Consider the following 26,011-nt stretch of genomic DNA (forward strand, 5'->3'; position numbering starts at 1 on the left):
TTTTGTGGTGTGAAAGATTGAATCTTGGGGTCTGAAATGAGCACCCAAAAGCTGGCTGTGACGGTTCGGGACCTGGCTGAGGAAGCCAAGAAGCGGATTGTTTATCTGATCATATTCGTGGTTGGGTTGTCTTATCTCATGTCTTGTAAGTTCTGGGTTTTTTTGTTTCACTGAATTTTACTGCAGATTCATCATACTTTTTATTAATTAATGGTGAAGATTCATCTTTTTTAATTGGTTCAATTGGGTTATTTGTTTTGGGTTTTGAATTTGATTGTTGTGTTCATTTGGTTGATGGTAATTTATTCATCATGCACAATATCTTGGCCATTCTTTCCAATTTTTGTAATTGATTATATATCTTTTTGTCAGTTCCTTGGAATTTAGGTATATTTTGATGTACAAATAGAAATGGAGAATGTCATGTATGTAGGTTCAAGGAGAACTTGCATTGGTGGATGTAACTAAAATTTAAAGCACCTTTTTACATGATATGGAAAAATTAGGCTACACATTTTTGAGTTTGAAATGGTAAAAATCAATAGGTTCCAGATGCAATAATCTGTTGAAAATTTGACATGCATATTTGAGACATTTGCATTGATCATTATGAGATCAACTCATGTCACATTCAAGTCATGGATCCAGTGATATCTTAGATTGGCAATGAGCTTTTACTTTGTTCACTTATTCTTTCTTTTTAATTTTATTTTTCCACAAATTTAATATCCCAATACAACATCAAGGAACCGGCAAGGACTGCTAAATATATAGCTGAAGTCTTATTTGGGGTTAGACCCAAATGGTGCTCTGCTGAATGGAACCATTAAGAGCACTACAATACACTTCGTAATTTATATATAGAAAAATTAATGTGGTTTAAATTCATTATGGTTGTAGTCTTCACATTACATAGAATCAATTTGCATATTGATTTTGTATGCATGTTGTTGTGATTTTTATGTGTACATGGAATTATTGTCGTATTTAATTTAGTTTTGGGATCTTCCCAATTATATAACTCTCCATAAGAAAATGATGTTCTATTTTATATATTTAAATTTATTATTAGCAACACATTTAATTATCTATTTCTTGGCAAATTTTAATTGAAGGAACAAGAATTTTGTTTACGAAAGATAGAGGGTAACTCTTCCAGATTAATGTTAAAGACTTGCACTTTGGAATTTACAATTCATTTGCAATGACATCGCAATGGAGTTGAGTTACATGTTTGAATTTGTAATAAATCAAAAGTTAATATGTAATTTGTCATATCATTACATATAAAATTAGAAGAGATTTTTTTTATTGCTGTGAATTCTTTTTCCAATTATTATTATTTTTTTTATTTTTTTTTTTGGGAGGGGGGGACGTATACGATTGACCACTTCACTTCCCATCATTTCTCTCCTTATTTTATTAAGGGTAGCTCTAATTTAATGGATAAATAAAAAATATTGAAAATAGCATATTAGTTGCTTTTTAAGGACAATAATTACGAAATTGAGGTAATTACTCTAAAATCACCAAATAACATTTCACTCGCCCCCACTTTTCTCCTGATCTTGATTGTCGGTAAGTGTAGCCCCTTCCCTCCGTTCCAAGAAATTATTTTTTGTTGTTAAGGTAAATTCATATGGTATTCTAATTTGTTTTTCATTATTTAAAATTGTGAAATCTAATATTTTTTGTTGAATATTTTAAATAACTTAACAAAATATTAAGTGATAAATAGTGCAAAATAATATTCCAAAACTATCAAATAATCATCTCATATCCCCTTCTTTCCCTGTCCTCCAAGTTTGCTAAAATCTCTCTCCATAATTTATAATCATTTTAGCTACTGTCATAATTGACAACAAAGTTAACACACTTATTGAAGAAAGGTAGAAAAAAACAGTTAGCTTGTTAAAACCATTGGAATAGTTAATTGTTTGTTAAGATATGTTATATGATAAAAAGTGATAAAAGTGTGACTTATTGGTACTGTTTGGTGTAGCTGTTAAAATATATTATAGATTATAGCTTAACAAATTATAGATTATGACTTTAATCGGAAGCTGTTAATCTGTTTGGTATAGTTGTTGGATTATAGATTTAAGTTGCTGAGTAGTGTTTGTTAAATAAGCTGTGAAGTAACTTTTTTAATTAACTTTTATTTTTTATTATTCACTATTTGTCTACATTTCTCATAAAAATAATAATAATATTTTATAGTCCATTTGTGTCTTTTTCTATTTTTAAAAAAATAAAAAATAAAAAAATCTAAGAGTATAATCGTGAATTAATATGTCCACAGCAGAAGCTGATAATCAGAAGAAATGGGTGAGCAGCTTCTCAGAATCAGCTTTTTTCACTTAAAATAAGTTGTTAGAATCAGAAACTGTTTGAAATAAGTTTAACCAAACAGTCCAAAATAACTTTTTAAAAGCCAGAAGTCATAAGTTGGCTAAAAAAAGCCCTACCAAACACCCCCATTTTTTTGTGTTAAAAGGTTTATTAATTTGGAAAGTGAGAGATTGTGCAATGAATATGTTAAGGAGGATGTTAAGTGATGTATAAATATATTATATATAAAATTAATAAAAAGATAATAATAAAAAAATTAAATAATCCAAGGTTTATTAATTTGGAAAGTGAGAGATAATGCAATGAATAAGTGTATAATGAATATGTTAAAGGAGGGTGTTAAGTGGTCCATTGACGCTCAAAATGATACTTTCAAACTAGCTAAAATTTGGAGACTGACACACAATCAGCTCCTCATCCGTATCAATTTCTTCAAATTTTTAGTCAAATTATAGCTAAAAAAGTTATTTTACTATTTTAACTAGTCACATCTTTAGTGCTTACTGCATCAAACTTTCTATTATAACTTAATTTTATTAAAATATTATTTTCTTATTATGTTTGTTATTATTTATTATTATTATTATTAAATTGATGAGTTATCAACCAAATAATTCTTAAAAAATGCAGCCAAAAAAAAAAATTTGACCGTTAACCGGTTGACAGGCCGGACGTCCGGTAACACTAATCTCTGTGTTGTGGCAATGAACAGTACCTCGCTTGTTGTAGCAAAATACTATAGCACTCTTACATTAGCGATGAACAGTAACGAGACTGATGCACGTCCACTTTTGATTAACAATATCAAAAATTTAGCTAAAAAACGATTTTAGCTAGTTTGATGCAGATCCTCTAAGAACATTCACAATGAGATAGCCAAAAAAGTGTGTTATATGACAAAAAAATATGTATTAAAGTGTGTTAAGAGTTTGTTAATTTTAGAGAGTAGTGTAATGAATATGTTAAGGTGTGCGTTAAGAATATATATATATATATATACATATATAAATAATAAATAAATGTATTTTCCTGTGCAGTGGGCCCCATTCCTACTACATTGTCAGTGCTTCTCTCTCTCTTTTCTCTCTCCTTATGTGTTAACTTGCTAACTGCAGTTAACAATGTATTTAACATCTGACACAAACAATGTGCATTAACAATGTGTTTAGCTGTTGTATGAACAAAAAACAATTTAACTGGCCAAATAATTAACACTTGACACCAGTGGAAGGGTTTTCACTGTGGATGCTCTAATTGTGGTAGTGAGTATCTGCAGAGCCTATTGGAGATGAGTGACCCTAAAGCCATGGCTGTTTTTTATGGTGACAGAAATATTTCATCTTTTATCCCAAATTGTCCTTCTTTTGTGTCAGACTCCCCCTCTCTTTCTTCACATGGCACCATGTCCCTTTCTTCTTTGGCTCACCCTCTCTTCCTTTTCCTTTTCTCCCCTCTACTTTTCAACATGTTATTCATGGATAATTCTTCTTGCTTTGCTTGCGATCATACTGAAGATGGATATTACTATCATACCATATATATAAGTTAGGATATTTATTAGTTTATCACAAATATTATAACTTAATTTTATGAGAGTTTTAAAAAGAAATATAATCAAATACAACGTAAAGTATAATTAAAGAACTCTTAAGTCATAACTAATATCATAATGAGTCATAATTAATACAATAGTAAACCATAACCAACTACCACAAAGATCATAACTAGAAGGTGCATATGTGTGTCATAGGATTTTTCAAATATTTGTAGCAAGCATTTTTTGAGTCATTTTAAAGAACGATGATACTACATGCACCAATTAATATGCACACTACTGTATCAACTAGTGTTGTCATTATTACTGACTACACTTATTAGACAAATTACAAGCATTCAAAACCTCTAAAATTATGTCACATCATTTGTTAGTGCATTAATTAATACATTGATTGGTACATATAGTATTATTCTTTAAAGAATTAACAAACAGAAGGGTAGAAAAAAGAAGTATGGACCTTGATAAAAATTGTCTTATTTCCACTTTTCCATTTTAAGATTTTTAGGTGGATCTTGGGCATTTGGAGCTAGGTGTGGTGTTGGTGGAGGTGGTACTGGTAGGTGTGACTGGAGTGATGGTGGTGGAGGAAGCAGTAAGGGTGTTGAGACAGAGAAGCGTGTATGATATAAACAGGGCAATATAGAAATAATATATGAAATATTTGTGGCTCCAAATTAAGAGATATTTCATAAATAATTTTATTTCATATGTTTCTCTCGTAACAATTGTGCATGCCAAATTTCATGTCAACAAGATACCAAAAATAGTTTCTTCATCAACATAGCCCATAAAATTAAAGAAATACTAGTTTGAAAAGACATTTGACATGTGGATGGGATAGTTGTTAACTTTTAATCGACCTAAATATAATATTTAGCACGTAAATCAGTTACAGAATAGGACATAGACTTCTCACAATGGGTCCTGATGAGAAATCTATATCTCATTCTATAAATGTTTTTATGGTCCTAGAATTATTGTATAGTATTTATATAAGAACATGTAATCCTCCATGATATTTATTACTCTTCTAAATTATTGGAAGGAATGTAAAAACAAGAGGTGCAACTTAGACGAGCTCAACTTAGAAGCTCAAGCTCATTTCAAATTTTTTTATGACTTGAACATAAAATTTTTGAATTTGATATAGGCATTAGCAAAAATTCAAGAGCTCAAATTAAATCTAGATAGTTTGGGCAAAGATACTGAACAACTAGAGTAACAAGAAACTTGAATTATATATATAAATATATAAAAAAAATATGTTAAATGTATATATAAATTATTAACTATTGAATGATGTTAAAATAATTTAGATCGTTAGATCATATATATTAGGGATAATTATAAATAAAATCTTAGAATTTGACTTTTGTAACAAAATTATGATTTTTATTTTTATTTTCTTAATTTAAATCCTAATATGTTAATTTATTTTGAATCTAAGCCATCTATCTATTTTCGTTAAATAAAATAAATGAAAAAAATAATAATATTTTAGTCATTAAACTAATGAAAATAGTATTTTAATCATTTTACGTACACCTACATTGAGTTTTATAGCTAAAATACATTTCTTACCGATTTTACATAACGAAAATAAATAAATAATTTAAATTGAAAATAAATCAAAAGATTAAGATTTAAATTAATAAAATAAAAAATTCAAAATATATTTTATTACAAAATAAGATTATGAATATATATATATATATATATATTGTTATTACCCTACATATTATAAAGAATGCCATAGCGCCACGTTAGTTTTCAACTCTTATCACTTTCACATTATATAAATTATTCATTTTGATGTTAGTAATATTTTTATAATAGAAAAAAAAATGTAAATCCAATCTAATTTTACCAAATTAATTAATTGAATTACACACCCAAAAAAAAAAAAAAAAACTAAATTTATGTGCAATTCGAGTAATTCGGGCCTAACTCAAGTCGAATTTGAACAGACAATCTCAAATTGTAATTCTTGTTCAGATTGGCCTGAACAACTCTCAACACAACTCGGACTAAGTTTGGATAACCTCTCAACCCGAACTCCCTAAGTTGCACCCATAGCGAACACTGAACTTGGGATCAAATAAAGAAATTCACAAGTACAGTGTTCCTGTTTGCAGCACATTTAGCCTTCAGTCCCGCTAGGTAGGTCGAATCCATCAAGGCTCGAGATGCCAAAATGAAACGACGTCGTTTTGGCACTTTTTTTTTTCTTTTCTTCTCCCTTTGTCTTCTTCTGTGTTCCTAGAATCCATCTATTCTTCCTCTATTTATTTATTTTTTTCTTCTTCCATAACTCATAATCAAAAAAAGAGATAGAGGAGAGGAAAAATCAAAAAAATCAAACAAGATCTGTGTATACACAGATCTGTGCTGGTTAGATCTGTGTATATACAGATTTGCTTCTACTCCACTGTTTCTTCTGTTCTTCTTCTTCTTCTTCTTCTTCTTCTTCTATATTTTCTGCTCCACTACAACACCCAAAATCAAAATTAAAATCAAAATCCACAGATCGAGAAACACAGAGAGAGAGAGAGAGAGACACACACACACACACACACACAGAACAAAGAAAGAGATCTACACAGATCTATACAGATTTGTGTATACAGATCAGGGAACACAAAGAGAGTGATACAGAGAGAGAGAGAGAGAGAGAGATATACACAGATCTGTATAGATCTGTGTAAACACACACAGATCTGTGCACAGATCTATCTGCATATATACAAATATGTGTATACACACAGAGAATGGCGGCGTCAGTGATGGTGGCGCTAGTGGGTGGAGCTCTCCTCTTTGTTTCCCCTCCTCTCTCTCTCTCTCTCTCTCCCTTCTGTTTCAGAGATAAAAGGGAAAAAAATATGTATATCTAAAACATCGTTTTTGGAATTTGGGCCACTCGAGCTTCGGAAATTTCGAGCTCTGAAGCAATTTTCTTTAGTCTTACCCAAGAGGATCCAAATCCCAAGAGCACAAATCAGATATGGTCTTTTAACATTAACAGACCTAACCATAACCAGCAGCTTGCATGTTTTAACATGGCAAATATAATTATAATAGTCAAGCTGCTCCATATAAAAATGAATAAAACCAAATTTTGACGTCATCAATTAAACCATAGGTTGCTGCTAATTTTTACAACGCAAAAATTTACTCATCAGCATTCAAAGTCCGACAAGATGAAGATGGTGTACCACATCCACACAAAACTATATTGGGTTCCAAATATATGAAAACCAGACCTCAAAACTCAAGCACTCGCTACTGGCATCTTGTTTTTGCCTCAGTGAATCAGTTTCTTGTGGGTTTTGCAATCAGGTTTAAATTTCATATTTTCACCTAACATTACTCTCATTTAATTAGGGCTAGAAAAACCAACAACACGAGATCACCACAGGAAACAAGAAATACCTAAATCAACTCCCAATTTGGATTAATATAAGAGAAAAGCCTGAATACAAAATTTTCCACCGGGATATGTGATCATCAAAAGCGAGCTTTTCTCTTGCGCGCCGTGTATTTTGTATTTGGAGGCACAACATTTCCCCTTTTCCTCATCTGTTCCTTCTTCCTCAAAACCCATTCACGTCCCTTACCTTTCTTTGTTATTTTTTGCTTTTTCCTTGGTCTATGCCTGTCTGAGATGCAAACCTGCATGGCACAAAGAATCCAAGTCATTTTTCCCAGCAGAAAAAAAAAAAAAAAAAAAAAAAAAAAAAAAAAAAAAAAATTGGTCTATTGACTAGCAATAAATCAATAGACAAAGTACATATAATTTATCAAAAAAATAAAAGTAGACAAAGTTCATATATTGGCCTTGTAATAAGCAAAAGATATTAATACTTCAATAAATCAATAGACAAATTTAAACTGCTGAGAAACTATCATGTGAGAACTCACTGTTTCATTCTCTTCATCTTCACTGGTCTCATCTTCAGAACAACTCTCTTCATCTTCACCTATCGCTTTTGGAGTGGCTGTGGTCAGGGACGGCGGACCACAAGTGAGCACAAGGTATTCTTTTCTGCTCTTAGTACTGTTTCAGACAGATGGTATCAAGTTAGTCTACCACCACAAATTTTAATCCTCCAGAGAGTTCAAGATGTCTTATTTCCCAAAGAGGACAGCCTTAGAAGTTTTCTTATCAAACCTTTCAGTCCTAAAAGGTGTCTAATTAGTTCACTTCAGATGACACATGGCAACACAGCTAATCAATCAACTTCAAGGTTTCTATTCAAAATGATGACATAACAGCAATGTAAGCTCATTTGGAATAGCCGGCAAGAAAATATGATTTGGAGAACATATTTATTCGTTGTAGTGCCTTTTACTTGTAGAACCCCATTTGAAAGACAATAAGTATAGATGAACATAGCCAATGAGTAATAATAGTTTAGCAATATCTTCATAGACCATGTAATTATTAAACAACAGGTTACTGGGAACTGCACGTGCAAGCATACGAGCACGTGCACACATACAGCCAGAAAGAAAATGAGATGCTATGCAGGGGATTTGAAGAATAAACTGATGTAATACTTACAAGTATGTTGCAGCATACAAATTACACTGCCAGCACATACTATCAAAAAACTTGATAGCTCATCACGTTCTATGCCTTTTCATGACAATTCTTTCCATTTTAATCCCATTACTATCAACTTTAAAAGACTCTCAAACCCCTACTACTTTCCCTTCAGCAAAGCTAATTATAGAGACCAAGACACCTCCCAAAGCTAAGGCTCTAATTTAGCCAGCAACTCTTTAGCAAGTTGATACCAATGTGTTAGAATTGATGTATTATTGATTGATATATGTTGTTTATTACAAATGGTGAGGGGCTCATTATATAGGAGATGTAGTGGAGTAGGTGGAGTAGGTGGTAGTGGTAGGTGTGTAGTAGGTGGTAGTAGGTGGTGGTAGGTGTAGTAGGTGGAGTAGGTGATGGTAGGGTTTAAGTAGGTGGAGTAGGTGGTAGTGGTAGGTGTGTAGTAGGTGGTAGTAGGTGGTGGTAGGTGTAGTAGGTGTAGTAGGTGGAGTAGGTGATGGTAGGGTTTAACAGCCTCCCGCAAACTCAAGGGGGATAGGAACTAACCAACTTGAGTTTGGAGAGAGTAACAAAACAAGAAAATAATCTGAAAAATAAAAAATGGATAGGAGACACTGTATGGTCGTGTCAGACCGTTGTAGAAGACTGTATGGTTATGGCAGACCGATGTAGAAGACACTGGCTCGTGTTGGACCGATGTAAAAGACAGTTTATGGGGTCATGTCGGACCGTTGTAGCAGACAATGTTGTGACAGTTGTTGTGATAGTTTACGGAGTCTTGCTGGACCCTTGTAGAAACTAACCGGAATCAATGTCGGGACAGTTTACAGAGTCTTGTCGGACCCTTGGAAAAGCTAACCGGAATCAAATGTCGGGACAGTTTACAGAGTCTTGTCGGACCCATGAAGGAGCTAACCGGAATCAATGTCGGGACAGTTTACAGAGTCTTGTCGGACCCCTAAAAAGTCGCACCCTCAAAAAGTGTGCCCAATTTTTCAAAAAGCGTGCCATCAAAAGGCGTGCCCAATCCATAAAAAGGCGTGCCATCAAAAGGCGAGCCCAAGTCATAAAAAGATGTGCCGGACATGATGGCGAGGCGCGTCACCACATTGGCTTGCGCGCCCGTTTTGTCGTCTGGCGTCAAGTGGCGCGCGATGCGCGTGTCTGCCTTGGCTATTTAACCAAGACGGATGCTGAGGCTGAGGCAGAGGCTAAGACAAAAAACTGGCTAAAAACCTCTGAGAAACTCTTCGTTGTCTTGAGAGAGATACTCTGTAACACTCTGTAACCACCCTTCTCTGAAACACTCAGCAATCCATAACATGGCCTCGTCTTCCCGTTCAGCTACTCAGAATATGGCCTCTTCGTCCCGTGGTCTGCTCACTCTTTCCCGACCTCAACGAGTCAACAAGAGAGATAACTGGTGCGGTGGCCAGTGAACCTCAACCAAGCGCCTCTGGTTTTGCGCCGTTGAACTTCCCTATGCGGTCGGTGGAGCAAAAAATGGCAGTGCAAACAGATATTGAGGCCAATCAGTATACTTTGAAGTCATGTGTGGAGACCATGACGGCGGTCACAAACCTGTCGCACCGGCTGCAGAGTAGGACAAATGAGGTGCAGCAGTTAAACGCCCAACTGGCTCTGCTCCAACGCATGTATAAGGCTGCGCGAGCAGAGATAAGTGTGCTAAAGGCGGAAAATAAGGAGCTGAAGCGGAAGGCCACCGTTATGTTCCGATTTGGAGGTCCGCTATATGCTGTAGTGGAGGAGCAGGGTGGAGTGATCGTGCCCAGTGGAGTGGGAAACACGGAGGCAACACCGTCAAGGGCCGCCCAGCACGGAGGCAAGAAGAAAAGACCGGCGGAATAGGCGAAGAAGTGAGGTCGGTTGGTGGCTGGCTGCAGAAAAGAAAACAAAGCTTTTGGTGTTGTGTGGTGGTTTGTTGTTGTTGTTATTGTTGTTGTTGTTTTTTTTTTTTTTTGTGTAGAATTGTGATCGGGGTTGATCCCTGAGATGAATAAAATATGGTTTGGTGTACAAAGCTATATGGTATGAATGGAATTGGAAAAAGATTAAAAATAATGTGAAAGAAAAATAAAGAAAGAAATAATAAAAATATATTTGAAATCAAAAATGAAAGATGGGGGAAAGAAGGAAAGTGGTTTGGAGAAAATTAAGAAAAATAATGGAGTTTGAAATCAAACGGAGGAGAGATGATGATGTTTTTTTTTATTTATTTAATTTTTTTTTTTTTTATTTGAGTGGGTGACCCGATGGATGTCCTTGAGTAGAGAGAGAGAGATTTACACATTCAGAAATTTTGCTTCCAGCAGAGTGTGTATAGTGAGCAAGCCTTCAAAACCTGAAATACCTAACACCAATTTATCTCACCTTCCTAGACAGCAGAGACATCAATCTTGGATGATTTTAGTTTTTATGAGGAAAGAGAAAAAAGCTTGCAGGAAAGGAAGGCTAGACAGCAGCAAAATGCCTCAGTTGTTGCTGATGCATCCTCGATTATTCAACTTTCTGATAACTTCGGTGAAGCCTCTGTTGAACCAGCAGAGAGCAGAAGGCCTTTCCGTGCTCTCCTAGATGTTGGCCTTCTACGAACGACCACTGGAAATCATGTTTTTGGTGCTCTCAAGGGAGCCTTAGATGGTGGGCTTGATATTCCTCACAGTGACAAGAGGTTTGCTGGTTTCAGTAAAGACAGTAAGCAACTTGATGCTGAGGTTCACCGCAAATACATCTATGGAGGCCAGGTTTCTGCATACATGGCGACTCTGATGGAAGATGAGCCAGAGAAGTACCAGTCTCACTTTTGGTGGTGTGGTGGCTGTGCCCAGCTCACCAAATCAACCACATCACCATACATAGTGCTCAGTAGAAGCACTGATGAGAGCTGTATGAGGACAAGAGCTTTGACTGGGAAATCAGGACAGCCAAGCCAGGTTGGCAGCACGTATCGCCCGCACGAACAATGGGTGAGAAATGATCTAGGCAGACCAACGCCGCGTTGAGTGGGCGGCGTGGTCGTCGCTGGCCAGGGGCAACTGAAAATTGTGATAGATCCAGGTTTGGTGCTCGCGTGGAATGGGTAGATCGGCAGATAAGATTGTGAGACGGAGTACCGGAAAATACTACGAAGACCGATATCTGTGTGTTTGGAGCTTTGGAAAAAAATGCATCATGAAACACCAATGGCGAGTAGTGTTGGCTCAATTCGAGCTAGCAATGGTTTGAGTTGCTGCAGTGGGCGGTGGTCGTCTTTTATGTCAGAAGCGAGGCAAAGGTGGTGAAGCAGAGTGAAGGTATGTGTAGCAAAATTCTAGTGGACTAGGTTGAGGTCCGGTGGGCGGCCAAGGCGAGGCTGCCGCCCGCCGGTGACGCGAAAAAAATACTAAATTCTTAACCTTACTCTGATACCATGTTAGAATTGATGTATTATTGATTGATATATGTTGTTTATTACAAATGGTGAGGGGCTCATTATATAGGAGATGTAGTGGAGTAGGTGGAGTAGGTGGTAGTGGTAGGTGTGTAGTAGGTGGTAGTAGGTGGTGGTAGGTGTAGTAAGTGGAGTAGGTGGTGGTAGGTTTTAACACAATGAGATGATGCTTTGAGCTAATGCTCTTAGACTAGACCGTTGTGGTTTACTTATCAGGAAAAATGAAACTTCCAACCAATCTTTTGCACATTGCCCTGTTTCTCATGAGTCTTAAGACTAGTAGTTGGGTGAGCCCTCTGTACTTCAAGCTATACTTGAGAGCACTTCTGAAGAAAAATGGATAGAGCCAAAACTATGTGGAGCTCTGAAATCATGGATTGAGGTTGTTTGGATCAAAAGAAATTCAATTCTTCAAATGCAATAGAAAAACATTGGGTTCAAATGTCTGCCTTTGAATGTAAAGGTCCTTCAATCTTGCAAAATCGAAAATTTTCAATTCTTAGCATCACTTTGTATTTTCATTCAATTAAGTATTTTATATTGGAGCAACTGGTGGCAATGAACCTCCCACGATTGCAACTTAAATCTGCCCCCATTGTAGACTTCCCATCCAACTGATAAGACGAAGATTAACAATGAAGATTCCACCCTCAGTAACTCAGTAATTAGGCAATGGGGGTACCATCAGGAATGATGTCAAGAACACTAGTTTATGTTTTTTAGACTGGCAAGCATAGGCTATAGAAGATAGGCTGAAATGTGAGCCCTTTTGAAACATTTCAGTGAAGTATCTGCCATAAACTTGCATCATTTGATTCAAAGCATTCTGTTATGAGAAATGTGATAATTTTAGATTATACCAAGGTTAAGGAATGATTGTGATATCATCCCCTTTTTATATTAATGAAGATTAATAATTATAAGGGAATCGTAAAGCATAGAATAATTACAGTAATAACACAACTAATAATATGCTATTCTAACACTCTCCCTCAAGCTGATGCGAAGATATCTCTCATGTCCAACTTGTCAAGGACGTCATGCAATGGCTTACTCCCAACTCCTTTGGTGAGAATGTCAGCGAGTTGTTCACCAAACTGCACAAATGGAGTACATATTGTGCCACTAGTGAGTTTCTCCTTAATGAAGTGACGATCAATCTCAACATGCTTTGTCCTGTCATATTGAATCGGATTGTGAGCGATGTTGATGGCCGCCTTATTATCACAGTATAACCACATGGAGTCCGTCTAATCAATACCTGGATCACTTAGCAATAACTTGATCCATAATAGCTCACACACCCCTTGTGCCATCGCTCTAAACTCAACTTTTGCACTTGACCTGGCAACTACATTCTGTTTCTTACTCCTCCAAGTAACTAGGTTGCCTCCAACAAAGGTACAATACCCTGAAGTCAATCTCTTATCAATTACTAATCCAACCTAGTTAGCATCTGTATAGGCTTCCACACGAAGATGCTCATGCTTTGAAAAATAAAGACCCTTACCAAGAGCAGACTTCAAGTACCTCAAAATTCTTATGATAGGCTCGAAGTGAATTTGAGGAGGAGCATGTATAAACTGGCTAACCACACTGACAGCAACAACAATATTAGGACGGGAATGAAATAGGTAGATGAGCTTACCCACTAATCGCTGATAGCTCCCCCTATTAACAACTACTCCTCCTTCATCATCCCCCAGTTTCTGATTGGGTTCTAGTGGAGTGTCACAAGCTTTGCACCCAAGCATCCCTATTTCCTTCAACAGGTCAAACACATACTTCCTCTGTGAGATAAAATATCTCATTCTTGGAGTGAGCAACTTCAATTCCCAGAAAATATTTCAAGCTCCCCAAGTCTTTGATTTCAAACTCATTTGCTAAATATTTCTTCAACAGCGGGATTTTCTCACTATCATCACCTGTAAGAACTATGTCATCCACATAAACAATGAGTGCTGTAGTCTTACCACGAGATGAATGTTTCACAAACAATGTGTGATCTGCCTGACTCTGTTTGAAGCCATATTTAAGCATAACCTAAGTGAATCTCTCAAACAAGCCCTTAGAGATTGTTTGAGACCATATAATGACTTCCGAAACTAGCATACTTTACCCTTTGTCTGATGATCCTCAAAACCAAGAGGAATGTCCATATAAACCTCTTCTTCTAGGTCACCATGGAGAAAGACATTCTTCATACCAAACTGATGAAGTGGCCAATCTAAATTAGCTACTAGAGAGAAAAGTACTCTGACTGAATTCATCTTAGCCACAGGTGCAAAGATCTCCTGATAGTCAACACCATATGTTTGAGTGAACCCTTTTGCCACAAGTGGAGCCTTGTAACGCTCGATAGAACTATCCGCTTTGTGTTTCACGGTATACACCCATTTGCATCCGACAGGTCGTTTGCCCTTAGGTAACTCAGTCAATTCCCAAGTGTCATTCTTCCTAAGTGCTTTTATTTCCCCAATCATGGCAAGTTTCCACTCAAAGCTAGCAAGAGCATCCTCAAAATGGTTAGGAATGCTAATAGAAGAAATATTTGACACAAAAGCTCTATATGAGGATGACAAATGAAAGTAGGACACAAAATTTGAGATAGGATGTTGAGTACAAGATCTCACACTCTTTCTCTTGGCAATAGGAATATCAAGATCAATAGAAGTATCAAGATCAGTGGACTCAAGAGATTCAAAGTTACCTAGACTCTCATCAGAAGCAGGAGATGGCAGTGAGGGAGCAAAAGTGGTCTCTTGTATCCAGTTAACTTTTTGTCTGTCTTTGTCCCTAACATAAACTTGCCCTTTCCTAGTCCTAGTAAGAGGTGGTGGTGCAAGAACAACTGGTTCCACCATAAGAATCACAAGCATCACTTCACACCAAGGCTCCTCCTGAAGGGAGGACTGTGACACCGGAGAGAACAAGAAATAGGACTAGGACTCAAAGAAGGTGACATCTATGGACGCAAACCACTTACGAAAAGGAGGGTGATAACACCTATGTCCCTTTAAAGTAGGAGAGTACCTAAGGAAAACACATTTGAGGGAGTGAGGGTCCAATTTACTACGAGGATGAGAGTGATTGTGGACAAAACAGACACAACCAAATATTTTGAAAGGAATAGAAAACAAAGACTCGGAACCTAGAAGGACTTGAAGGGGAACTTGTTTTTGCAAAACCTGGGTAGGAAGACGATTAATAAGATGGGTAGTGATGAGAACAACGTCGCCCCAGTAGGATCGATGCACACTCATGGAAAAACACATACACCTAGCCATGTCAAGAAGATGACGATTCTTGCATTCCGCACCCCATTTTGTTGAGAGGTATTGGTGCAAAAGGTTTTGATGGATAATGCCATGAGCGGAAAAAATATTGGCCTAACCCAAAATCTATGTATTCACCCCCATTATCATAATAGAAGACTTTAACAGTGGCCCCAAACTGAGTACAAATCATCTTGTGAAAAATGTGGAATATAGAGAAAACCTTACTCTTATCTTTCAGGAGATACACTCAAGTAGTACGAAAAAAATCATCAATAAATGTAACAAACCATCGATAACCTTTCACAGACATAACACGAAATGGACCCCAGACATCAGAATGAATTAATGAAAAATGAACTAAACTTTCATTAAAACTGAGAGCAAAAGAGGCTCTGTGTTGTTTTATAAGTTGACAAGACTCAAAAAAAAAACTCAGACACATTCAGTGTGTTTGGTCTGAGTTTTCTGAATTAAGTTTTTTGAAAATTAAGTTTTTTTTATTTTTAGTGAATATTTTTTAAATTTTAAGCATTTTTTTTTACTTTTTTAGATGCATCTTACTTAGATGTGTCTAAAAAATAAAATATTTGTAAAAAAATATTTTAAAAAATTAAAATTAATAAATACACAAAAATACAAAAAAATGTACTGAGTTTTCGCCTTTTTTTTTTTTTTTGTATTTATTTAGTAAATTTTTTAAAGATTTCTTTCAAAAAAATTATACTTTTTAAGTGTATTTATGTTAGGTGTGTCTAAAAATTAAAAAAAAAAAAATTGCTTAAAATATTAAAAAAATTCAGTAAAAAATAAAAAAATACGAAAAACAAGAAAGTAGAATTTTTTAAAAAGTGTTTTTAGAAAACTCAAACAAAGCATAGTGATTGTTGTTTGCAAAAACAAATGGAAATAAATACTTAAGTAGATAAAAAGAAGGATGCCCAAGACGCCGATGCCACAATCATAAATCATCTTTGGTGGTAGGACTCGTGATGGAAGAATGAGCAAGCATATCCGGTTGATCCAGGAAGTAGAGACCATTTTTTACACTACCACTGTCAATCGTCCTCGTCGTGACAAGGTCCTGAAAAAGACAATAATCAGGAAAACAAAGTCACGCTACAATTCAAATCCTTTGTAATACGACTCAAGGATAACAGGTTACAGAAAAGTTAAGAACATGGAGAATAGAAGAGAGAGGTATGGTAGGAGTGACATAGGCTAAACCTTTCCCAGAATAGAAGAAACAGTACCATCTGCAATCTTAATTTTGTCCTGACCTGAAGAGGGTTTATAGGCAAAGAAAAGGTCAGAGGATCCAGACATATGATCTGAGACACTAAAATCAATAATCCAAGGCAAAGACTAATGAGAAAGGAAAACACGAGGAGAAGAGACTAAGTTACCTGAGCGGGCAAATGACGAGGAAGATGTACTGAGAGCAATAGAAGACCGGCAGTCCAACAAGTGACGCAAAACATCCTCAAGCTCATGAGTGGTCATGCTAGAGAGACCATTAGAAGCCTAGCTAACGAAAGTGGAAGTAGAATCAAGTGTATCAACAGCACTAGACTGATGGACCAACAATTGAGAACCACGTCCTCTAGACTAGCCTGATCGACCTCCTCTAAAACCAGACCGATCCCCTCAACCCCGGGATAGAGTCCCATGAAACTTCCAACACGTCTCACGAGTATATCGAGGCTTGGGACAGTAATCACAAAATACAGACTCCTTGGCGGTAGACGGAGGAATGGGAGTCAAGCTGAGGCCATCTCAAGGGATAGACAGTAAGGCTGAGCGGTCAGTAGAGACAGGTGACATCATAGCAGACCGGCGACTCTCCTCATTCTGTACATAGGTGAATGCCTCCTGAAGTGAAAGAAGAGTGTCCATACCCAAAACTCGACTCCGAACAGGATCATACTCCACATTGAGACCTGCGAGAAACTTGAAGACCCTTTCCTGTGCGATGAACTTCTTGTACCCGACTGAATTAGCAGTGCAAACAGGCTTATAGTCCTGCAGGCAAGGTTCTGAAAAGCGGTTGCGGTCGCCGTAACGGTGGCGGTGACGCCGTTGCGGTTGCGGGGTGTAAAGGCCATAGTGTAACGGTTGCGGTAACCGGAATTGTGAATTTTTTTATTTTTCGCACAATTTGAAAAAAACTTACCGATACGCATTTTTTTTTTCCATGATCATATTTATTGGGTTAAAAATAAATATTGATCAATTTTTGTAAATTTTTAAGTATGATCCAATATATTTCATATTTTTAAATCACTATAAACTGAGTTTTTTACATTTTATTTTAATAATTAATGACTTTATATTTTACAAAAAATCAATCACTAACTATTATATATATATACATATTCTAACCAAGTCAAATAGATAATGACCACACTTATTATTATTATTATTTTCAAACAATATATAAATAGACACACAAATAAAATGGTTTAGTGATAGCAGCTGAATAGAATAGCATAGGCCTTATAGTTTCAAAAAATCAATATCATGTTCTTCATCTTCCCTCTTCTCTCTCTATCTCTTGCTCCTCCATTTTCTCTCTTTATCTTTCCTCTTCTCTCTATCCTTCTTCCCCCACTTTCAGCTTTTTTTTGTGTGCTTTTTCGAAAGAAATAGTTTGGAACTATTATGTAATGGTGCGTAATAGGCCGTTACGGCACCATTACGACCGCTATGGCAGCCACTACAGCCTACACACCTATGAATCTCAATCACACTGCAAAAGCGGCCATAACGGGTGGCGGTAGCCGCCAAAACCGTTACGTAACGGCGTTACGTAACGGTTGCGGCCGCTTTTTAAAACCTTGCCTGCAGGTGATCGAGACGTTTCCAGTCGTTGATGAGGAACGTGAAGTACTAAAGAACAGTCTGCTTCCCTTGAACAGAGTTCTCAATAGAGTGTCGCAACTCAAATGCCTGTGAGAAATTTCCTTTGCGGGAATAGGTTGCAGCCAGAACATCCTAAATATTCTGGGCAGTCTCCATAGACAAGTAGTCCTCACCAATTTCTGGTACCATCGAATGAATAAGCCAACCCATAATCAAAGAGTTATCCCATTGGTCATAACCCGAGTCAGTGGTGCTAGGTGCCTGTATCCTGCCATTAACATACCCCATCTTCCCTTTACTCTTCAAAAAATTAGTCAAACTCCGTGACCACGCTAGATAGTTCTGATCATTAAATGAAGAGGTGGTGATTTTAAGACTAGGGTTGAGGTTATCAGTCATAGTAATAGGTAGAATGGAACTCTCACTCCTAGGTGTCTAAAAGTAGTGGACACACTGGTAGAATCTGCCATAGATACTGTACTACCGAACCATCAACAAAACTAGTGTCAATCACAAACCGAGAAGGTGGTGGTGGAAGGAAAGACACAACTACCACTATGAAAGCATAAGGAATTAAGAACTCATAAAGTGCTTTTTTTTTCTTTTTTTTCTTTTTTTTCACGGAAACAAAATAAATAAATTAATAAAAAGAAATGAAAAAACCTAGAACAAAAACTAGTGTTCAAAGACAGAACCAGTGTTCAAAGAAACAGAGAGACTAGAGGTTGTCACATGAAACAAAGAGATGAAAGGGAGATGAGCAGAGAGACGATACCAGACGCTGTCGCATGAAGCCAAAGAAGGCATATGGTTGTCGGCTAGAACAGAGGGGCTATCCGAGACAGTCGGCCAAGCGAGGCAAGCCTTCACCAGTGGTCGACTAGGCTAGGAGGCCTGTCGGCAAAGACCAACGAGAGACCAGGATGTCTACGATGAGGATGTCGACCAACCCAGGTGAGTTTCGAACCCTAGGGTGATCTTCGGTACTAATGTCGACCAAGCAGGGTGAGTTTCGAACCCTAGACAGGCATCAACCCAACACGAAACAACCTGGGTCTATCTCAGCTTGAGCTGAAACCCCTCCGAATGGAGCTGGCTGCGTGGGTTGTCTCCGGTTGATGGATGGTGGCTCCGATGGATAACAGTATTAGGTTTTAGGGTTAGGCTCTGATACCATGATAATTTTAGACAAAACCAAGATTAGGAAATGATTGTGATATTATCTCCTTTTTATATTAATGAAGATTAATAATTACAAGGGAGCCCTAAGACATAGAATAATTACAGTAATAACCCAACTAATAATATGTTATTCTAACAAAATGCATTGGATGTCAATCTCTAGGCCCATGGTACTAGGGTCACCTTTTGGGTGAGATTTTAGATTAACATATTCTTCAAAGAGAAATATTAAATGCATCCATAGGTCAGCCTATGAGACAGACAACAGGGAACTTCTTTATTAGTTAAGAGGCCACTTTTATCATCCATGGAGTTATGTTAGCTTCTATTTTATCATTATTATTTTTGTGGATGTCAGGGGGGAGCTCTTAACTATTTCCAGCTTTACCGTCATGTAGAGTGGCAGTTATGTAATAAGTACTACAATAAAAATATAAATTTACAGCTAATTTCATTCATTTATAAGTTATAACCCAATTTCTGCTTGACGCAATGTAATTAAAATTATTTTTAAAAAAAAATTAAATGAAGCTAAAATAAATGCGGCGAAAAAGGACAAGAAAAAATAATTAATCATAAAAATCATAGTGTTATTAAATGGGTTAAACTGGTTTCAGGTTATGTGGGCTAATACAGCACATTTAATTAAGCAGGTCCAATCGGGTTGAGATCTACAAACCTAACCCAACTTGTTTAATAAATATGTTAAATGTGTCAAACTCGTTATGACACAAACCCATATAAGTCCAACCCATACCTGTGGGGGAAGTCAACAACCACACCACCAGCAAACCCAGCACGCATAGCAAAACTGAGTATCAACTCACGCTGGGCAACGCTTTCCGGATATACTTGAAATACTGCCCTTGCTCCTCTTGCCAAACATTTGTATAATGAGCCAAAGAAAGCCCTACAAAAGGCATTGTGCCAAACACATTAAAACTGGAACAAAAGAGATGTGGAATGGTTTAGTGTCAATTTACATTAAAGCAACATTTTCTATAAGAATTTAAGTGTACTAATTTGTAAAACAGATAAAGGAAGAGAACTCTAACATACTTTAATCTTAACCGAGGTTCATGGGAGGACTTGTCAGCATTGCAGAGCCACTGCTTGATCAAATAAAAACATAAAGGGTTTGGCAGTATCTTAGAGAAATTCCTAGCAAAGAATATAATTTCTAGAACAGTCTATGTTTCATAAAATCACCAGTGATCCAAATAGGGAATATTTGTACAGAAATCTATGAAGCACGAATACTTCAAAAAGGGTGACGTATCCGTATCGGATACTTATCAGATACCGATACTCCTCGGATACTCGCGGATACGTATCGGATACTTCTTAAAAGTATCAGATACTTCTTAATTAATTTTTTATTAATTTTGAAGTATCGGATACTTAATTTTGAAGTATCGGATACTCGAAGTTATATATTACTTATAATATTTTGTTTAGTTCTTTGATAAGAGGAATATAGTGAGAGTTAAAGTAATAGAATTTGTCAAATTGATGTATCCTTGTTGTCTCTCTCACTTCTCTCTCGCTTTTTCACTCTCTCACGTTTCTTCTCTCTGCTCTCATTCTTTTTTTGGTGTTGGCATGTAAGGCTGATATTTAATTTGCATTTGCATTTACTTTTACTTTTAGTTTTGGATGTTTTATGAATGTTTGAGCACTTTTAGGTTAATAGGAATCCCTCTCCTTATTTATTAATTTACTTTAAGTTTTATTTTCATGCATATTACATTATTAAAATTATATATAAAAAAAAATTATGAATGTATCCCCGCTGTACCCGTATCGTACTTTTTCAAATTTTGACATATCGCCATATCCACATCCCCATATCACCATATTCGTATCCGTGCTTCCTAGGCTATCATTGATGACTTAAAAAAGTATATTTGCTGAAATTTTTATTTAAGAATGGTTTTTTGGCTTTAGCTAAGGTCTTGTGATATTCAATGATGAAGGAGAACAAGTTGAAGCTATTGACCTTGAAGACTCTTAATTTTATAGGAATCTTTCTTCTTTATCAAGTTGTCTTTTGCTTTAGGTTTTATTTTTATGAATACTGCATTACTAAAAATTGTTAAAATAATATTTTTTACAAACGTATCCCCGCCGTACCCGTATCCTAATTTTTCAAATTTTATTGTATCGCCGTATCCGTATCGTATCGTATCCGTATCCCGTATCCGTATCCGTGCTTCCTAGACAGAAATATAAACCAAAAAACAAAAAAACAAAAAAACATGAAAGCTGCATTTCTATATGATAAAAGAAAAACAGAGCAAACTTCGAGTTTTCAGCCTTATTTAAAAGTAAACCTAGTTTGGGCAGCTTATATATCTCACACACAATTAAGCACATTCTGCACTCTTAAACTAGGTCAAACAAAATGAACTACTATATAATCAGGAGAGAAGTGCTCAGGTCAGTTGCATCTTTATTCTCCAATCTCCACATGGTGCATTTAAAACAGATTTAATCATCTTCATAATTATACAAAAACATGTTGTAATAAATAGTAAGGTGCCATTTGGCAATGTTTACAGTTTACTATTTTTAGTTTACAAAAAAACACGGCCTATTTGGTAGCGTTTATATTTACTGTTTTCTATTTATATTTACAAAATTTTTGAAAACTGTAAACAAAAACTCGTTTGGTTTCTGTTTTCGTTTTCAAAAAAATATAAACAGTTTACAAAATTTAATTCAATAAACACAAAAAAGTTAGTTTCTCTTTTTGTTTAATTTATTTATTTTTCATTTCTTCTTCTTCTTTCTCCCACTCTTTTTGACTACCACCCATTGCTCCCCCGTCCCTATCTATCCCGTCCTTGCTTTAATTTTATTTATTAAATATATTTTTATATATATAATAAATATATATAATTTAATTTTTTTAATATAATAAAACTAAAATATTAAAATATTATACTTAATATTCATTTTCACTCATTTATGTATCATATTACATCTTTTAACTCTCATTAATTATGAATTATTATCTATAATATACTATATTACCTTTAATTTTTGCTATTTTCTTATTTTTAAAGCTATAAAATTAACCTGCCCCACTCTCGTCCCACCTCTGATATGATATTGGGTAGGGGTGGAGGACAACAAATCCACTCCAAACATGCCCCGTTGCCATCCATACTCATCACTATTGGCTACCATCACAAATGGCGTCCTCCGTCAACCACTTTCAGCCATCATCTCCCTTAACTGCTAACCACCTGCCATTGCCACCAACTACCTCTCACGGGAGGTAACCACCTTCTATTGAAAGCCACTTTCAACAACCGCTTTAGGCAGTTGACTGGCCACCATCTCTGACCATTGACAATCACTTTCGACCGACACTTTTTGTGGCCAATAACCACCTATAGCCATTAGCAACTTCATTTTACACATGGCAACCACTTTTGGCTACTATCTCCCATGGCCAACAACCACTGCCGGCCACCATCTCCAACTGTCGACAATTACCTCCTGTAACCACCATTTTCATTTGTTTTCAAAACAAATTTTTAAAATACTTATGTACCAAACATGTTTTTTTGTTTTCGTTTTTATCCAAAATAAACATAAACGTGTTTAATGTACACAGGTATTTTTTAAAAAAATATTTGTTTTGAAAACAAGTGAAAAGAGGTGGTTGTCAATGTTACACGGTCTTGGGTAGAGCTCACCCTAAAAGCTAGCTTTCTACCCAAGACAATGTAACATGGTATCAAAGTCGGAGTAGTCAGGGATGGGTAGAGTGTGTGTCCCTAGCCTGCACACCGCAGGTGCTGCCAAGTGAGCATGCTGGATGTGAGGGTGGGTGTGAAGCAAAGTCTCCCATTGCCTAAGCACTAAAGTAATATTAAGCATATAAGCGTAAGGGCACTCTCACCTTAATAGCTAGCTATTAGGGTGAGTTCTACCCAAGACTGTGTAATAGTCAACAACTGGAGATGGTGGCTGAGGTGGCTGTCAACCGTAGGAGGTGGTGGGTGGTGGCCAGAAGTGGTAGCTGAAAGTGATTGCTAATGGTCAGAGATGGTGGCCAGTTGGTTGCCGTGATTTCCTACTTTTTAATTTATAAACTATTTACAACTTTTTGAAACGAAAATAGAAACGAAACGAGTTTTTATTTATAATTTTCAAAATTTCTATAAATATAAACAAAAAAAACTGTAAATATAAACGTTACCAAACAAGCTGTAAAAATTATTTGCCTGTAGTAATCACATAATTAATCATACATTGTAATAATCTCTTTGTTTTTTCCTTCAAAAAGTAAAATTCATATTCAATTATTACAAGAAGCTGATTCAGTCATCAAGGAAAAAGGTATGAGCCTCAAAAGATCAAGTAGCCTTAATAGAAATAAGCCAAACCAGAGAGGGCAGTGAATGTATAGACATAGATGGGATTTAGCCAGAGACAAAATGCTGGAAAATTTTCTGGTACTCTGAATCATGTGGAAGTTCATAGATGATGATGTTAAAAGATAGTCCTAGTGTCATAAACACAACTCAAAGTGAATATGCTAGCTTCCTAACCATCAATTCTTCTTCCCACTTCACTATTATCAAATTTAAAGCTCTGAAACCTTGCTTGCAAGCCCATTCTAAAACAATGTTTTAAAAATTGGACAGGACCAGCTGGTTCAACCGGTTGATACGCCAACGGGTCTAGGCTCCAATACAGATACACACTTGAACCCGTTCTAGTTCCAAAACTGGTCTTTTTTTACTTAAACCAGAGAAACCCATGCTTGAACCAGCTGACCGGACAACCGGTGCTGGTTGGAGAGAACCGGCCAAACTTCAAACACGCATGGTCTAGGAATTCAAAAACACTGCTTGAAGGATTTGAACACAGTGCCTCAGGTACAAAGGTGCTGCTGCTCTCCACTAGAGCAACAATGCTCCTTGCTCTTATACATACGGTATATATATTTTATTTAATGTATTCAATTCATTTTCTCTCAAAATAATATCAATATAAAACATATATAATTAGTAAACATATCTATATAAATCTATGTTACCTAGAACATGGATTGCTCCAGTGTGTAGATCGGGAACTAGAACATAGTATGCCACATGCTCTAAAATGTGGTATGATGGAGGTAAACTTGTATATATTACACTTGAGAATTTTAAATACTTCTAGTGTAATTTTCTTTTAAGTATTCAATAAAATGTAATTTTTTTTTTTAGGTAGCAAAACATTTCTGTGAGCATTATGACTCATTTTTTTTATGTTTTGTCATGTCAAAACTTAACTCACTTTAGATTTTACTTCATTATATTTGATTCATTTCCTCCGAAGGATAAAAAAAATTAAGAAAATATATCGGGAAAAAAAAATTCCAAATTGCTTCAAACTACTAAATTTATCATTTTGGAACAGAAGTGTACTATATTTCGAAATGTGCGTACCAATACATAATTCGCTAGGGTGTTAGCATTTTCTGATAACATGAATATAAATATACAATGCTTATGTAATACCTATTTTAGATATAATTTTTAATATAGTTATTAAGTAATTATGGTGTCACGGTTTGATTCCGGTTCACCTGACAATTAAACCAGTGACCCTGACATGGTCACTTTTCTAATTTGGCTAATACTTGGATTTCAAAACATTGTTCTAAAAGTATCTCAACATTTTTTCTCATCACTTCTTTAGGCAAGTCTATTTCCAAACAGATATAGCTCTTGATTTCTCATATAAACAATTTGTTATGTTAGAACAGTCCAGCCCTTTGTTTTCAATACGCAACAAAAATTTTATTTAAAAGAAGAAAAAGGTACAAAAAGTGCACTGAGGGACAAACTGTAACTGCCATCATTAACTCTACCGTCTTGCCAAATTTAACACCAAAAAAGAGAGAATATTTTTGGTCTCTTGTGCTTATTCAACAAAAGACTTTCCTCAGATGTGTCCTCGTCAGTACTACACTCTTCCAACCCAGCCAAAGTTTCGTAAGCGTAGACATTACCATCTTCCAAAAATCATCCATCTTCTGAATGTCCTACATATTTGAGAAACCATATGTCCATCTTCAAAACTTACCTTTTCTGTGGTTGGCAAATAATAAAGTCACCATTAATGTCATTATCTCTATCTGCAAGTCCAGGCTCCCATAATTATTTCAGCACTATTAAGCCCAGCTTTCATGTTCTCCTTCGCTTCCTTGCTTTTCGTCAAATCATCAGTCAATTTTTCTGTTCAAGACTGTACATTTCTCCCTCTTCCAACATTGCTCGAGGAAAGACACTTCGAAACCCTTTCCTTATTTCAACTATAAACAAATTACATGCCCTAGATTCCACTCCATGCTCCTCAGTTTCATGCACCTCCTCTTCGTCTCCACGCCCTAATAAATTGTCAACAGCACATCGATTGAAGTAAACAGAGCTTCAGCATACGAAAGATGCTTACTTGGATAAAAAAATTCCCGACTGGGCATACTATTTGAAAGTTTAATGTGCCCATCCTGATCAATTATCCAAAGCCTTAAACTTACCATGATAGCACTTTTTGTAATAAACAAAGGATTCCGAGAAAGAAGGCCCAGCTGACATAACCCGTTTCATTTGATTTGGGGCCCCCTCACTATGGGCCTTACCAACTACACTTGACCTATATCCGTCAGATCCCTTAATTGATGACCTATTTGAATTAGAACTCTGATTAAGAAGGCAATTATTATTATAACAACCACCAGCTGTTTAGACCTTTCGTTA

General features: G+C 36.0%; 1 protein-coding gene and 1 long non-coding RNA gene across 2 annotated transcripts in view; both read right to left on the reverse strand.

Moving 5' to 3' along the window:
• Positions 1 to 7,009: 7,009 nt before the first annotated feature.
• RID2 (S-adenosyl-L-methionine-dependent methyltransferases superfamily protein) overlaps positions 7,010 to 26,011 on the reverse strand; it is a 32,774-nt gene continuing 13,772 nt past the window's right edge. Inside the window, exons 6-9 of the mRNA XM_028249476.2 lie at positions 20,307 to 20,356; positions 20,005 to 20,157; positions 7,829 to 7,964; positions 7,010 to 7,579 (exon numbers count right to left, since the gene is read on the reverse strand). Coding sequence (XP_028105277.2) covers positions 7,415 to 7,579; positions 7,829 to 7,964; positions 20,005 to 20,157; positions 20,307 to 20,356 — 504 coding nt within the window. The 3' untranslated portion in view covers positions 7,010 to 7,414. The remainder of the gene's footprint in view (positions 7,580 to 7,828; positions 7,965 to 20,004; positions 20,158 to 20,306; positions 20,357 to 26,011) is intronic.
• Positions 16,027 to 19,813, reverse strand: LOC145801301 (uncharacterized). The gene is made up of 4 exons (XR_014342568.1): positions 18,045 to 19,813; positions 16,610 to 17,225; positions 16,431 to 16,483; positions 16,027 to 16,287 (listed from the first exon to the last, which is right to left on the reverse strand). It is a non-coding gene; the product is annotated as an uncharacterized LOC145801301 (long non-coding RNA).

The sequence above is a fragment of the Camellia sinensis genome, chromosome 10 (assembly GCF_055761805.1).
Source record: "Camellia sinensis isolate YWXY chromosome 10, ASM5576180v1, whole genome shotgun sequence".
NCBI classification, from domain to species: Eukaryota; Viridiplantae; Streptophyta; class Magnoliopsida; order Ericales; family Theaceae; genus Camellia; species Camellia sinensis.